A 14,336-nucleotide genomic window follows, 5' to 3' on the forward strand; every position below is an offset into this window, starting at 1 on the left:
GGGACAGGGTTTCCATGAGAAGCCATACTGGGGCCAAGGTAAGCAGGGTCGGGCTGGGGTGGGCAGACTGTCCAGGAAGAGAGGGTGAGACCTTTTGAGGGCCAGGCCCCCACCCTGAACTGCCCATGACCTGGATGGCCCTGGGCTCATGCTTTGTGACACCTTTTGAAGGCCAGGCCCTCATCCTGACCCTGCCTGTGACCTGGATGGTCCTGGGTGCGTGTCGGCCTCTCCATGCACATTGGTGTCCCCTATTGAACTGGAAACTGGGCTGGCTGCCCTGTGGTGCCCGGCACAGGGCGAGTGGGTGGGATGCAGGTGGCGTTTATTTTCGTGAATTTATACACACTGGAAAAGCCTCTGTGCCTATGCCCACGGCCTCCTCCCTCCCCCCGGCGCTGGGTCCCCTCATGTGAAAGGGAAGTAACACCGAGGGGCACATGGCAATGCAGGGTATGGGGCTGGGGGGCCAGCACTGGGGCCAAAAGTCTGGGCCCCCAGCCTCCCACAGACAGCCTCTTGGACCCCTCAGGTGTGTCAATAAATAATCCAGGTCCTGGTGTGGTGTGGGCCTCACTCCTCGCTGTCCAGCTTCAGGCTGATGCTCCGTGCCTTACCCCTTGCCAGGGTGGTGGGCGGTGTTCCTGGGCCCTCACGCTCCACCTGGCTGGGGCCCCTGGAGCGAAGCAGCTGGCTCTGTTTGCGCAGGAAGTCCACAGGGGCGGCCACGCCATAGCTGCTCTTGGCCAAGGCAGTCCTCGGAGGTCCGGAGGAGGCATGCGAGTGCGAGCCCGCTTCCAGCTGGCCCAGGTGTGCCACGTAGCCATCTGACAGGAACTGTGGGCACAGGTGGGCAGGGATGAGGGGGTGCTGGCCAGGGGCCCACATGCTGCCCTCCCCGGTCCTCCAGAGGCACCTGAGGCAGGCTGGGGGACTGGTGGCAGGCTCCGCGCAGCCGAAGGCGAAGCCTTCTCAATAGATAGGACCCCAGGCTGGGAGCCAGGGCACCTCAGCTGTGCTCCCACCTCTGCCCTTCTCTGGGCCTCATTCTCCTCATCTGGAAAATGGGTCGTAGAGGAAAAATACCAGCAACCAGTGTTTAGCCAGCACTTGCTTTGTGCCCAGCTCTGTGCCTGTTGATGTGTAGTAAATGATGTGATCTTTATAAGCTGACATGGGCAGTGCCATGATCATTCCATTTACAGACGGGAAGGTGAGGCTCAGAAAGGTCAGACCCTTGCCCAAAGCCATGGTGGAGTGGAAGCAGCGCCCAGGATTTTCAGCACACCGCAGCATGGGTTGTCCCCTCTGGCCTGCCTGGCAGCCAGTAGCTCAAGCTGCTCATGGCCCTTGTCCTAGGAGGATCCCGGGTTCCCCAGAGGCCGGTGAGGCCTTTTCCCAGCTGCCCCAGCGCAGGTGGTTCCTAAGGCCTGGGTCTCAGGCTCCTGCCCCCTGAGGTCCTGTTCCAGGCCATCACTGGTCCCTCACCTGGCACTGCGCTTGTAGCTTTCGCACCGCGCGGCCCACGATGTAGGTCTGGCTGGGGGACAGGCCCAGCGCCGCATATACAGCCACGTCTTTGGGAGACCCATAACCTGCCACGATGTTCAGTTCTACCTGTGGCGGGAGATGCCAATCAGCTGTCCCAGGGGCGGAGCCATGCAACTGGGGGCGGGGTCTGTTGGGCTTCCCCAGATTGTTCTGAGCGTGGGGCCAGGTAGATGGAGGCGAGGACAGGTCCCAGTGCCGGGGGAACAGGGGCGGGAGCAGCTGCATCTCCCTAGTTGCCCTTAAGTACCTGGGACCCCTCGAACTAGGCGGGCAGGACCATAGGGGCCGCTGCAGTCGGGCAGGGCCTGGGCCGATGGGGTGGGGCCAGATGGGCTTCGGCTGGCGGTGAGGGGAAGGAGAAGCGGGGCGGGGTCAGGACCCACAGCCTCCCCAGCCGCCGCACCTCCTGCACCAGGCTCTGCAGAAACATTGCCTTCTGGCGCAGCGGGTCGTGGGTGAGGCCGTCGCAGAAGGAGACGACTCCGTGGGGGAAGTTGTGCTGCGACAGCCAGGCCACCACTCGGTGCTTCTGCATATCTGGCCGGCCCGTGACGTACACGATCAGGTAGCCCGCGTCCTGCCAGTGCCTGCGGGGTGGGGCAGCGGTCAGCTCCGCCGGCCGGGGTGGGGCGCCGGTCACCCCGGTGAGCTGGGTGGTGGTGGCGGTGGCGGCTCCTACCTGACCACATCCACGGCGCCAGCGCGCACCTTGGGGTCGCTGCCCATGATGGAGACGCTCGCGGTGAAGGAGCCGTCGATGCTGAAGACCACGGCCTCCGTGCCGCGGGCCACCACAGTCAGGCAGCATTCGGCGTAGGTGTGGTCGCCCCTGCGGCCCACGGGGCGGGGCGTGAGTGGCGCGGGGCAAGGCGTGGTGGAGCCCTCCCGCAGAGGCCCGGCCAGCCGCGCTCACCTGACCACCATGCGCACCGGGTAGACACCGATGCCCAGCGTGCGCTCTGGGGGAACTGGGAAGGTGAGACGGCCCGAGCTGTTGGTGACCTCGGTGCCAAAGTGGATCCACTTGCCCGACAGGGGCTGCGTCATGATGTAGACATCCACCTGGAAGGGGGACGGTGCGGGAGGTCCATGGGGGCCCCGTGTGGAGGAGGGCAGAGGCAGGGCTGTCAGGGATGGGTGGGTCTAGGAGCTCAACGATCAGGGACCTGGAGCTGTTCCAAGGACAGAAGGTGGGGCCGTGAGACCAGGGGGCCAGGGCCTCTGGGTCCTGACCTTCTCTCCTGTGAGCGTGACCACGTCCAGGGGCCCGTACATGAAGCGCCCGCTCAGCACCTGGGGGCGGCCCTCGCACACCACAGTGTCACTAGCCCGGTGGTTGGAAGTGACGTTCTGTTAGGAGGAGAAGGCGTGAGTCAGCGGCCAGGATAGGATGGGGATGCTTGGGGAAGGAGCGGGTGAGTCCACGTGCACACATCGGGGTCAGATCCTCGCGCGCACACACACCGGGGGTTGGGGCCTGAGGCCACAGGGTACTGAGGGCAAAGGGTGAAGGGGGATGGGGCGGGGAGGGAGGGAAAGGGGAGGCACACTTTCGTGGACCCAGGCCTGAGATCCTGTGCGTGGGCTGCGGTTCCAGGGGCAGGGCAGTGACAGGATGGGATGCAGAGGATGAGGCCAGGTGAGGACCAGCACAGATCCAGACCCCAGACCCCAATGTGTGCAGAGGGCTGGGAGGGGTGGGGAGACCAGCGGTTCCCAGGGCCGGGGCTGGGACAATGAGGTGGGCCAGGACCCCAGGGGCGGGGCTGGACTGGGAGAGAGTTGGGCCGGCTTGGCCCTGCCCTGAGGGGGCGGAGTGGTAGGGGGAAGAGGCAGGGCCTCGAGGGAGAGGGGGTGAGCGGCAGGGCACTTACCCGGATCTTGACCTGTGTGCGTTTTCGCTGCCATTTCTCCCTGGGGAAGGCAGGGCTGTAGATGGAGGGCTCCTCGCATTCCGCCACCTGTGGCCGCTCCTTCTCGATCACCTGGGAGGGCCAGCGGGCAAGGCCTTGTTGAGGGGGGGACTACCTCTCCCCAGGCCCACAGTAGTCCATCCTCCTCCCATTCTCATCTCCCATTCCATATTCCCAGGCCCACCTGGCGTAGGATGAACGCCACCACGTCGGCAGACTCCCAGTAGCTGGCGTGGAAGAGGTGGGGCAGCGTGACGGTGGGAAAGGCGGTGAGCGCCTCGGGGCAGTACAGCGAGTAGTCAATCCGCTTGGTCCCCCACCAGCGCTCCAGGACTGCGAGGCAATGGGCAGCGAGTCAAGATGGCCTCCTGCCCCGTACCCATCTGCCTGGGGGCTTGGTGCTCCTCCCTCCCTTTCACTCAGCCTGCTCTTTGCCAAGTCCAGGCTGGGTGCTGGGTGCTGGGTGCTGGGTGAAAGGGTTTCTCGGCTGGGCTTGGTAGGTGCTATCCGGACCTCCCCCACCCACAGGCTGGACTGCCCAGGCTGTCTTAACTTACTCTTAACCACCTCACTGGTGGTGCTGGGGACGGCTGGCTGGGCTGGGGGCTCAGTGCCTAACTCACTGCCCTTCCAGAAGGCACCGCTAGTAGAGGTGGGTGTTGACGGCACCAACATCTCCAGCTCCTCCAGAAAGAGGCTGGAGTGCGTCTGCAGAGTGTCAGCTGGGAGAGGGAGGGTAAGCTCAGCAGGGGCCAGCTGGGTGGCTCCCCTGTCTTCTCACCTGGGGATCCCCGCACCTTCGCCATCTTCCCTGTGGTGCCAGGACCTGGCTGAGGCTGCACTGTGGCATTCTCTCCCCTCAGCTAGACCAGTGGCCAGCTGCATTCCTGCCAGAATGCCTGTTGCCACTGCCCCAAACAGTACACACCTGTGCCCAACACAGGCCCGCTTGGCCCTTGCATACCTGGGCATGCCCCCTAATACATGCCTGCCGTGCACCCCCACAGACGCAGCAGGACACACACACTGGCTGCTGGCACAGCAGTGCACCAGCAGCATGCTGCCAGGGGCCACCCTAGCTTGGCCCAGATGGTGAGAGGATCCTGGGGATCCAGACCCCCACAGGGGAAGGGGCTCCTGGTCCTGGGAGTGGTGGCCTGAGAGGTTTCCCATATTGTGGGAGCTGCCTCACGCCTTCTGCTACCTCCTCCCTCCCTGTTGGTACCCTCCTCCTCCTCCCCTTTATCTTGTTTGGGGGTATACCCAGCAGCAGGGATGAGCCGTCTCCCAGGGGGAACTTCTGGTAGCGTGGCACAGTCAGTGGGGCGATGGCCTGGAACTGGGGGGCCAGCAGAGGCTCGAGGCGTGAGGCGCAGGGGTCAGCCGCGTGAAAGAGGTTATAGATTTGCTCACAGACTGGGCGCATCTGGGCCACTGGGTACCCAGAAGATAGAGAAAGATTGTGGGGTGGGTGTTTCAGCTGGGCACTCTGGGAGGTAGGGGTATGGGAGCAGCACCCTGATGTCCGGTGTGACCCTGAGCCAGCACTTCCCAAACTGTACTCCCCAGGAAGTCAGTAGGGCCCTGCTTAAAGTGAGATAGGGGCAGGGCGTGGTGCCTCATGCCTGGAATCCCGGTACTGTGGGAGGCAGAGGCAGGCTAATCACTTGAGGTCAGGAGTTTGAGACCAGCCTGGCCAACATGGCAAAACTCTGCCTCTACTGAATCCCAGCACTGGGAGGCAGAGGTGGGTGGATCACCTGAGGTCAGGAGTTTGAGACCAGCCTGGCCAACATGGTGAAACCCCATCTCTACTAAAAAAAAAAAAAAACTACGTAAATTAGCCTCCCATGGTGGCAGATGCCTGTAATCTTAGCTACTTGGGATGCTGAGGCAGGAGAATCGCTTGAACCCGGGAGGTTGGAGGTTGCAGTGAGCCAAGATTGGGCCACTGGCACTCCAGCCTGATGACAGAGTGAGACTCTGTCTCAAAAAAAAAAAAAAAAAAAAAAAGTGCTGAGAAGAGGGCAGAGGCTTCGATTTGCTGTCATGGTCCAGGAGGAAGTGTCTCCTGTGTGCCCGCTGGACCCCTTCTCATGCAGAACATTGCTCGGGTGTGAAGCTCCTCCCAGTGGCTTTGGGAGACTCACCCTTGGCAAGTCCCTTCTTTCTGGGCCTCAGGCTCCCCTTCTCCAGCCAGGCCTTTGAGTTAGTACACTGGGGAAGTTGCCTGTGCTTCGGATGAGTGGGAAGGCCAGGGGAGGTGGGGGAGGAAGGGGCAGACAGAGACTAGAGGTGCCCCCGCAGCCCCTGGGGCTCACCCTCCAGGGCGGGCATCACAGTTTTGCGCAGAGCCAGCACCAGGCCCAGTGGGGAGCCGAAGAGGAAGAAGCCAGAGACCTTGAAGTCGAGGCGGGCAGCGCTGCTGGGGCCATCAGGCGCCTCGGAAGTGGCAGCAGGTGGGCAGGAGGCCGTGCTTGCCTGCCGGGGCTCCCCGGAGGAGGCGGTTGCTGAGGCTGCCTGAAGGCTGTTGGGGAGGAGGGGTGCTCAGTGCTGCTGCCTCTGTAGTCCAGCATGTGCCCAGGGCAGGAGTGATGGGGCAGGGATGTCACCTGTTCTGAGAGCCCTCAGGCTCAGGACTGGCCATGTCGCTGGTGATGCGCTGGGCAGACAGGGCTGAGGGTTCTGGGCTGGCCCGACCCAGCCTTTCCATGCCATCTGCCAGGGGGTCCCGCACTGGGCCAACTTCTGGAGAGAGCAGCTCATTGTTCTAGATGGAACAGGGAATAGAAACATCCTCAGGCCTGGGACCATTCGAATTCTACTTACTTCAAAGCAAGGAGGCTTAAGGATTAGGCAGAGCAGAGTTCCAGAGAGGACCTGCCTGCTGGCAGAGGGGTTGCCATTCCAGGGGGCAAAGACCCAGAGATGGAGAGGGACTCCCTGCTCCTCAGGAGGCTGGGTTCGGCTATACTGACCATGCTCCCACGGCGGCTGCTGCCCCGACTCCCGGTGCCCATGTTGGCACTGTGGCAGAGGGCATCAAAGCCCAGGATGCCACCAACACCATCTCCAATCAGCACCACCTGGGTGGGAGCAGGGGCACCATCAGGAGAGGCTTATCCTCACCAGGGCAGGCCACAGGGCGGGCTGCAGTGGAGGGCAGAAGATGGAATGTCCCTAACTGCTGACCTGCCCGCAGAAGCCAGTGCCCTCAGGTGAGCGCAGGAAGGCTGAGTAGGCCTGGTTGGTGCGGGCAATGACGGTGGCCACGGCACCCTGGTAGCGGGAGGATGAGGTGGCCAGTAGTGGCAGGGCGGCCAGCGGAATGTGGTCTTGGGAGCGGGACAGACTGTCGCCATCGTGGCTGTAGGGGCTCAGGCTGCAGGAGGAGGGAATGTGGTGGTGGGTGGGGGGCTTCCAGACCCACTCCCGCCGCCCAAGTCCCCTGGGCCTGCTGGCAAGCTCTGGCTCTGTGGGTCCTTTGTGGGGAGTATCAGTCCCAAGAGGAAATTGAAATGGAGGCATTCCCCAGAACAGGTCCAGCCACGCGAGGGACTGACCCAGGTGTCTGGCTTCCTGACCCCTTCCCCCACCCCCCGCCCCAAGGCCTCCATGATCCTAGGAGTTCCCCACCCTTCCACCTGTGGCTAGTACTTGGAGACAAGGGCGTAGGCGGCGGCGCAGATGGGTGGACAGGGCACCAGTCGCAGAGCCACGTGACCCAAGGCCTCAGGAAAGTGGATTCGGGTGACGGCCTCGAAGGCCGAGCTGAGCGTCTGCACATCCGCCTGCTTGGAGTTGGTGTCTCCAGGGCCTGAGTCCAGGATGTTGCCGCTGTGCAGGATGAGGAAGAGCGCGTGGACTGCGCATGCCTCAGCCCCCAGATCCCCAGCTCCATCTGGGCCCTGGAGGGCACAGTGGGGTGCCATGAGTGTCACAGCAGTGGCCAGGCCAGTGAGTAGGGGGAGCTTTGACGTAGGGTGGCCGACCATACTCGCCTCTGAGTCCCTGGGTGCTTGGGCGCCGTCCTCAATGCCTTTAGCTGCCTCGGCTCCAGGCTCTGTAGTGCAACGAGAGCCAGTGAGAAGGATGGAGGGGGCCGCGGGGATCCCCCGCATCTGGCACCCCAGGCACCCCAGTTCCGGTGTCTGCCTGAGGCCTCAAGTCCCTGCCTTCCTCTAACCACTCACCCTCCCAGGTCAGTCTGCATGTCCCGGCCTTTGCTCCGACGGTCCTACTGCAGTCAGAGCCGCCTCTCCACACAATGCCTGTTTGCCTGGCAGACTGCTCAACCCCGCCCTGGCCAACTCGGCAGTCATTAGCCATTAAAGTGGCTATTTAAATTCAAATGAATTAAAATACAATGCATAAAAACTTCAGTTCCTCAGTCACACTAGCCCCATTTTCGGTGCCTGAGAGCCAGTGTGGCTGGTGGCTATCGCCTTGGGCAACACGGACCTAGAAGTTCTGCTGGACAGCACAAGCCTTCCAAAGCCAGCAGAAACATCACCTCGCCCGTGAAGGTTCCAGGGAGTCCAAGTTAATTCCTTCAGTCTTTGTGCTATGTGTGCATCTTGACTACATTCTAATCAACCATCTTTCCACTCACCCATCCATCCATCCACCCATAGAACCAGCCATCCAGCCATTTATCCATCCCCCCACCAAACCATCCATCCATCCATTTATCCACCCATCCATCCATCCATTTATCTATCCATCCATCTACCCATACAACCATCCATCCACCCACCCACCTATCCATCCATTTCTCCATCCATCCATCCCCCCACCCACCAACCCACCCACCCATCCATTTATCCACCCATCCATCCATCCATCCATTTATCCATCCATCCACCCATCCATCCATCCATCCATCCATCCATCCATCCATCCATCCATCCATTCACCCACCATCATTCATTATTCATCTGTGTATTTAATGAGCACCTCTTCAGGTGGACTTTCATCTTAAGATGCCATTAAACTTGTGGCCTGCTGTACGTGGGTGCTGGGGCTGGTGTCCTAGGCGGGATCGGGATCTTTACCTGACGTCCCCTCTGCCTCCATTGGGGAGGCAAAGGCGTCAATGAAGTCATTCGAGTTCCACTTGGTCATCTCCTTGGGGAAGACCTCCTCACTGTCCGAGAAGCCTTCTGAGGGGACAGAGGGCTGTGTCATGGGGTGGGAGGAGCTGCTGGGGGACAGCCCCACTCCCAAAAAGGGCCTCGGTGCTGACCGTGGGCATCAAAGAACTCTTCCTCGGAGCTGTTCTCGGAGTCACGGGCGATGTTCTGCATGCGCCACTCAGACAAGCTCTGGGGAGACACAGCCCCTGCCGGGCCGGCTCTGCCTCAGCCTCAGCCCGGGAGCCCAGCCTGGGGACGGTTGCTCCCCGATCCCTGTGCCCCAGCCTCACCTCCATGTTGTGATGAGTAGGAGGAACGGGAAGATGAAGACCACTGCTTCCCAAAGCTGGCATCGGGGGAGGCATCCGGGCCAGGGGGGGCCTCAGGCCCATCAGGGGTGCCATTGTTGCTGGTCCCAGACCGGGCCTCAGTGCTTGGTTTCCCTGGGGGCTGGGCCTCGGGCCCCTCACTGCCTGTGTTGCACTTGGCCATGCGCTGGGCCAGCATTCGAGCAGTCTCCTCTTCCAGTGCCCGGATGTCAGCCATGCTCAGCTCTGTCCACTCGTCCTGCCAGCACCAGGCCTGGCGGTGGGCCCGCAGCATCACCCGACGCAGACCTGCAGGTGCCCAGGCATCAGAACTGTGCCCCTCCGCCTGCTTCCCTACCACCGCAGCCACATGCCCAGCCTTGGGGTTGGGTAATGGCTCCCCCGGGCACACCACCCACCCACAGCCACAAAGTAGGGCAGGGCCAGGGCAGTCCAGGAATGGGAGTGGAAAGTGGGGCATTTGTCTTCCTGCCTGACTCCCTCCCTGCCCACTGCCTTTTCTGTCTCTCTGCACACCCTAACTCTCAGCGCTGTCCCCACCCCATCACTCCAGAAGCAGGGACTGATGCTTGTTCTTGCTTTTGGCTGGCTTCCTGTTGACTTCTGAGGAATTAACAGTTAATGAAGGTGTTAACAGTTAATGAAATTGTTGATGGTTAATGAAGGTGTTAATAGTTAATGGAAGTGTTGGCACTCAATGAAGGTTGTAGCGAAAGATGATACCCATTCTGGGATATTTTTATCTTAAGCAGAAGAATAAAGTTAGAAACTCTTAAATATCTAGGAAATAAAGGAATGGTGGTTGAATGATAATTATAAACCTCTGCAAGGAGATACATCAGAATCTTTGTAGTGGCTGGCTATATGTGGGTGATTTTAATTTTCTTATTTGTGCTTTTTGGTATTTTTCCAAATGCAAGACAAGGCGGCCACATTATTCTCTAAGCTGACTTTCCTCACCTGTAAGATGGGAATAATGATCGTCATTACCTGGTGGTGTTGTCGGTGTTAAGGGATAGCTTGCACAGACAGCGATTAGCCAAGGGTCTGAGTGCTGCAATCACTGTCAGTATCAACTCTTCAGATCTGACCCAACCTCTTCTTCATTTACCAAAGAGAAATTGAAAGTGCCGAGATGGCCAGTGGCTTGCTGAAGGTACCATGGGGGTCAGTAGTGGGACAGAAGCCAGGCCGCTGGTCTCCCCGACTAGGGACCATCCCTCTGTGTGCAGATGACCTGGGCGCTGAGGTAGGGCTGAGCTGTAGGCATGGTGAGGTCAGGTTGAGGGGAGGTGTGGGACTGGGGCTCCTGGATACCAGGGCCAAAGGCTGGAATCCTGGAAACTGGGAGTGGCCGGGGTGGGGGAACCCAGAAAGAAAGACATCGGAGTCACAGCCTCAGCCTGCACTCCTTAGCATGCTGCCAGTTGGAGCTGGTCACCTTCCTGAGAGTCTCTAAGTCTTGCTCAACTCACAGGATGATGATGAATCTTAGAATCTTAATGGAAGCAGCAGCATTTCTCAATGTCAGAGCCAGCACGGACCTTGTAGATTACATTACCAGCTTCTGGCTCTGTGGATGCCTGGCTGGGTCGTGCGGCCACCTCTGCCCCAGTGCTCCCTAGCTCAAATGGAAATGATGGCTTCCGGCTTCTGTGTCTCCAGTGGATGGGAGCCTCCCTGGCCCTAAACAACGGGGTCTGGGGCATGCTGAGTCAGCGGGGCCTCCCGTGGCTGGGTGCTCACCTACATCGTGGATGAACTGCTCGATCTTGGCCTGCATGCCCCAATAGCGGAACTCAACCTTGCACAGCTTATAGGCGCACATAAGGGGCCCTGTCTGCGCCGCCGTCCGCGCCCAGTCATCAGCCAGTGGCCCTCGGCCTGTCTTGACCGAGCGGTACAGCCGGGGGTCCTCTTCTGCTTTGTACTCGCCCGGGGCCACTGCATCCCGCACGATGTCGATGGTGTCTGAGGGAGTTCGGTAAGTATTGAGCAGCGCCAGTCCCTTCGAGCCCCTGCTCCTGGCACCCTCTTGGGACTGGGTGACAGCTCCTTTCCTTTTGCAGATAGGACAGGAGGCCTGGAGAGGGCTGGGACTTCTCAGAGGCTGCCCACTGAGGCAGCCGGGAGCCTGAGAGGGGCGCCAGGGTCCCCCCATAGCTCCAGGCCTCACCCAGGATGCGCTGTCTCCTCTCAGCCCCACTCAGGTTGAAGACATTTGGCTGCTGTCCCCCATCAGGCAGGTAATAGGTCTCAATTTCAATGGAGAATTTCTCCACGAAGGGGCAGGTGTACCTGGGCAGAGGGCATGGGTGAGGCTCACTGCTGTACTCACCAGGGCTGCTCCCCTCTGGCCCCGGATCATGCGCACCTCACCCACTCACCGGGTTCGAGTGTAGGGGTAGGCGTTCCAGGATTCCTCTTCTACCTGCAGGGCAGCCTTGGGCAGCAGTGCCCGGAACCAGCCTGGGATGTGGGAGCCCACGTGGTACACCTTATGTGTGTACTGCCCGCTGCCCCCGGGCCCATCTGTGTAGGGCCGGTTGGCCAGGATCTCCACGCCGCTGCCCTCACCACTAGACTCTTCCCGGCTCTTTTTCTGTGGCCCAAGGCAAAGCAGAACAGGGAGCTCAGCCCCAGCTCAGCATGTGGGATCCCCAGTTCAGCTGGGTGCTCTGCACAGCTCTGGGGCCCTTGGCCCAACCTTTTCAACTCCCTGAAACCAGACCTGCCCCACCGAAGCTCCCTGGGATCAGAATCACAGATGCTGCCCAGTCCGCATGGGCTCTGCAACCCCATTCAACTCAGCCATTCAAGCACTCATTTAGTGTCTGCTCCACTCCCAGCGGTGTTTGGGATTATATCAATTGAGATACATTGATGAATAGAACAAAGACCCCTCTCCCTGTGGAACTTAGATTCCAGTGGAAGGAGACATACAAAAGGAAAAATCAAATTATATGGTGTGTTAGAAGGTGCTAAGTGCTATGGGAAAAGGAAGCCTAGTGGGATATGGGTGATCAGGGTTGGGGACTGCAGTTTTGATCAGATAGTCAGGGAAGGCCTTGCTAAGAACATAATGTGACCGTGGCTTGAACACGACTTTAAGGAGGTGAGGTGGGAGGGAGCGCTCAGGGCAGGGGAAGCTAGTGCGGCCCTGAGGTGGGAGCACATCCTGGATGTGCTCAACGGTGGCAAGGAGGCTGGGCTGGCTGGCAAGAGAGAACGGACACCGAGAGGAAAAGGGGTCTCCAGTTCTCAGAGGCCCTGCCCCTGCCCCCTCCCTCTCTGGAAGGCCCCAGCCGCCTCCGAATCCCAGCTCCTGCCACACCCCTCATAGCTTGAGAGCCCCCAGATCCTGCCTTCTATCGCCCCGGGGCCCGATTGGCCTTCTCAACCCCGAGGTGGGGTCCAGACCCTCTTGCTTTATGAGACTCTGGTCCTGCTGTGCTGGGGACAGATCTGGAGAGGACTCTGAGACCCTGCACCAACCTGGCCACCGCGAGTGAGAAGAGTGGGCCTGCCCTGACCCACTCTTCTCACTGCCCAAGCCCAGAGCCCCCCTGCCCTCCAATCCTTGCTGCCCCAGGTTTGGCGCGTGGTCCTCACCCCATCTCCCTGACCTCCAGGTGTGGCCGGGGGACCCTGCACCTCTCCAGACCCCCTCCCGCCCTCCTTTGCCGCAGAGGCCCCCCTCCTCATTCTTGCCGCCTCCTGGGCGCTTTTTCCTTCCCCGATGGGATTACAGATCCTCAGGAGGATTACAGGAGATCAGAGGAGGGCTGGGCACTTAGCGGGTGGGAAGCGCCACTCGGCCCTCCTGCCCTTCTACCCGCAGCCCTTCCCCATCCCTGCATCCGAAGGGGGGCCTCTCTCGCCTCCTCCGGGCTCCCAGTGGGTCCCAGCCCTGGGGCAGGGTTGGCGGGGTCGGCAGGGCTCCACCCCTTGCCCGGGCGCCCTCTCCCCGCGGCCCTTACCTGGATCATGTAGAGCTGGGCCACCTGGTACTCGTCCAGGCTCATGGGCAGCAGAATGTGGTATTCCTTGATGAGCATCCTGAAGGCGCTCGGCGGGCCGCGCGCGGCCTCCACTCCAGCTCCTGGCGCAGGGCACGGCGCGGCCGTCAGTGCCGGGAGGCGGCGCGCGGTCCCGAGCCCAGCGCGCCCGCCGAGGGGCTCGGGACACGGGACCCCATGCCCGGGCCCGCCGCGGGGGAGGCAGAGGCGAGCCCAGCGCCACCGCCCGCGCCGCTGGGGCCCGGAGCCGCAGCGAGGCTGAGCGCTGACCTCTTTTTCGCGCAGCCCCCGCCCCCCGCCCGCCCGTCGCCAAGGCAACCGCGCGCTGACGCGGGCCCCCCGGAGCGCCAGGCTCCGGCCGGCGGGCGGGAGGGCCACCTCGCCTCTCCCGCTGCGGCCGCGTCTTAATCCTGGGAAACAGCATCCCTCGGGGGCGCGCCCCCCGGAGCCCCGGGGCCCCTCCTTCCGGGCCCGCCTTCCGCGACCGGCCCCTCGGGGACCCGCCCCCTGCATCCCCTTCCCGGAGGAGTCGACAGGGTCCCAGGTCCCCCACTCTCGGACGTTCAACTAGAACCTTGTTCCCCGGGTGTCTGCGCGGAGTGGCCCCGTGCGTCCAGCATCTCTGCCAGGTTCCCCTACGCCCTGCACCCGAACCTACCTTCCGGGACCAGGAATCCCTTCCGCCCCCCAGATCTGTCTTCCTCATCATCGAGGGCAGCCGGGTCCTCGACCTCCCCTTCCCAGCATCCTTCCTGGACCCCCGGCCCTTGCCAGCTTTCCACGTGCCTAGGCAGCCACCCCGTCCTCCTCCCAGGCGGTGACCCCTCCTCAGGCTGAGGTCAGAGTGGCTCCACTTGGTATCCCACCGGCCCCGGCCCTGGAGACCTGCTCCGCCCCCCCGCACCCCGGGCTGGCACCGCGGTTCCGCTGCAGGCACCCCTCCATCCCCCACTCGCACCCTGCGAGCAAGCTGGAGGCCCCGTTGTCCCCACTTCCCTCTGCTCTCCGGCCTCCCGGTCCCCTACCGCGCTCTTGGCCCGCCTGCCGACGTCCCGGCTCACCTCTAGCTTGAGGCGGACGCCCCTCACCCAGCCCGGGCAGGGCCAGCCGGCCCGTGGGTCGGAGCCCGGAGCGCCCCCAGCCCCGGCCTCGGGTTCCAGCGGTGGCTGGACCCTCCCGAGGCGCAGTGCCGGCCCATGGCCCCGACCTTCCTCTCGATCCGCCCGCCGGCGCCCCTGCCGTCCCTCCCCGCCGCCCGCCGCGTCACTGCGGCCGCCCCGCCCCCTTCCTGGGCCCGGCCTGGCCCTCCCTACCCCGGCGGGGTCCGGGCAGCCCCGCCTGCAGCGGAGGCAGGGAGACAGGCCCCTGCCTTCCTTCCCCCGGGCAGTG

The 14,336-nt window shown here is 62.1% G+C and overlaps 1 protein-coding gene across 1 annotated transcript; it reads right to left on the reverse strand.

Annotated features, from left to right (window-relative positions):
- Positions 1-308: 308 nt before the first annotated feature.
- Positions 309-14,214, reverse strand: PITPNM1 (phosphatidylinositol transfer protein membrane associated 1). The gene is made up of 24 exons (XM_039470372.2): positions 14,009-14,214; positions 12,909-13,030; positions 11,316-11,530; positions 11,105-11,226; positions 10,675-10,899; positions 8,890-9,216; positions 8,710-8,805; positions 8,519-8,626; positions 7,466-7,527; positions 7,122-7,372; positions 6,657-6,846; positions 6,443-6,550; positions 6,077-6,234; positions 5,786-5,991; positions 4,728-4,898; positions 4,022-4,186; positions 3,649-3,797; positions 3,426-3,536; positions 2,785-2,901; positions 2,465-2,613; positions 2,231-2,380; positions 1,955-2,138; positions 1,489-1,617; positions 309-837 (listed from the first exon to the last, which is right to left on the reverse strand). Exons 2-24 carry the CDS (start codon positions 12,984-12,986, stop codon positions 574-576), a joined length of 3,735 nt encoding a protein of 1,244 aa, XP_039326306.1. The 5' UTR covers positions 12,987-13,030; positions 14,009-14,214; the 3' UTR covers positions 309-573.
- Between the last annotated feature and the right edge of the window lie 122 nt (positions 14,215-14,336).

The sequence above is a fragment of the Saimiri boliviensis genome, chromosome 6, assembly GCF_048565385.1.
Source record: "Saimiri boliviensis isolate mSaiBol1 chromosome 6, mSaiBol1.pri, whole genome shotgun sequence".
Lineage (NCBI taxonomy): Eukaryota > Metazoa > Chordata > Mammalia > Primates > Cebidae > Saimiri > Saimiri boliviensis.

Bases quoted from the DNA above. Each gene is read 5' to 3' on its own strand.
- PITPNM1 (XM_039470372.2), bottom strand. From the start codon at position 12,986: ATGCTCATCAAGGAATACCACATTCTGCTGCCCATGAGCCTGGACGAG. The intron at 3,537-3,648 runs GTGGGCCTGGGA...TGGCCCTCCCAG, and splicing joins TGGCGTTCATCCTACGCCAG to GTGATCGAGAAGGAGCGGCC. The intron at 2,381-2,464 runs GTGAGCGCGGCT...CGTGGGCCGCAG, and splicing joins CCGGTGCGCATGGTGGTCAG to GGGCGACCACACCTACGCCG.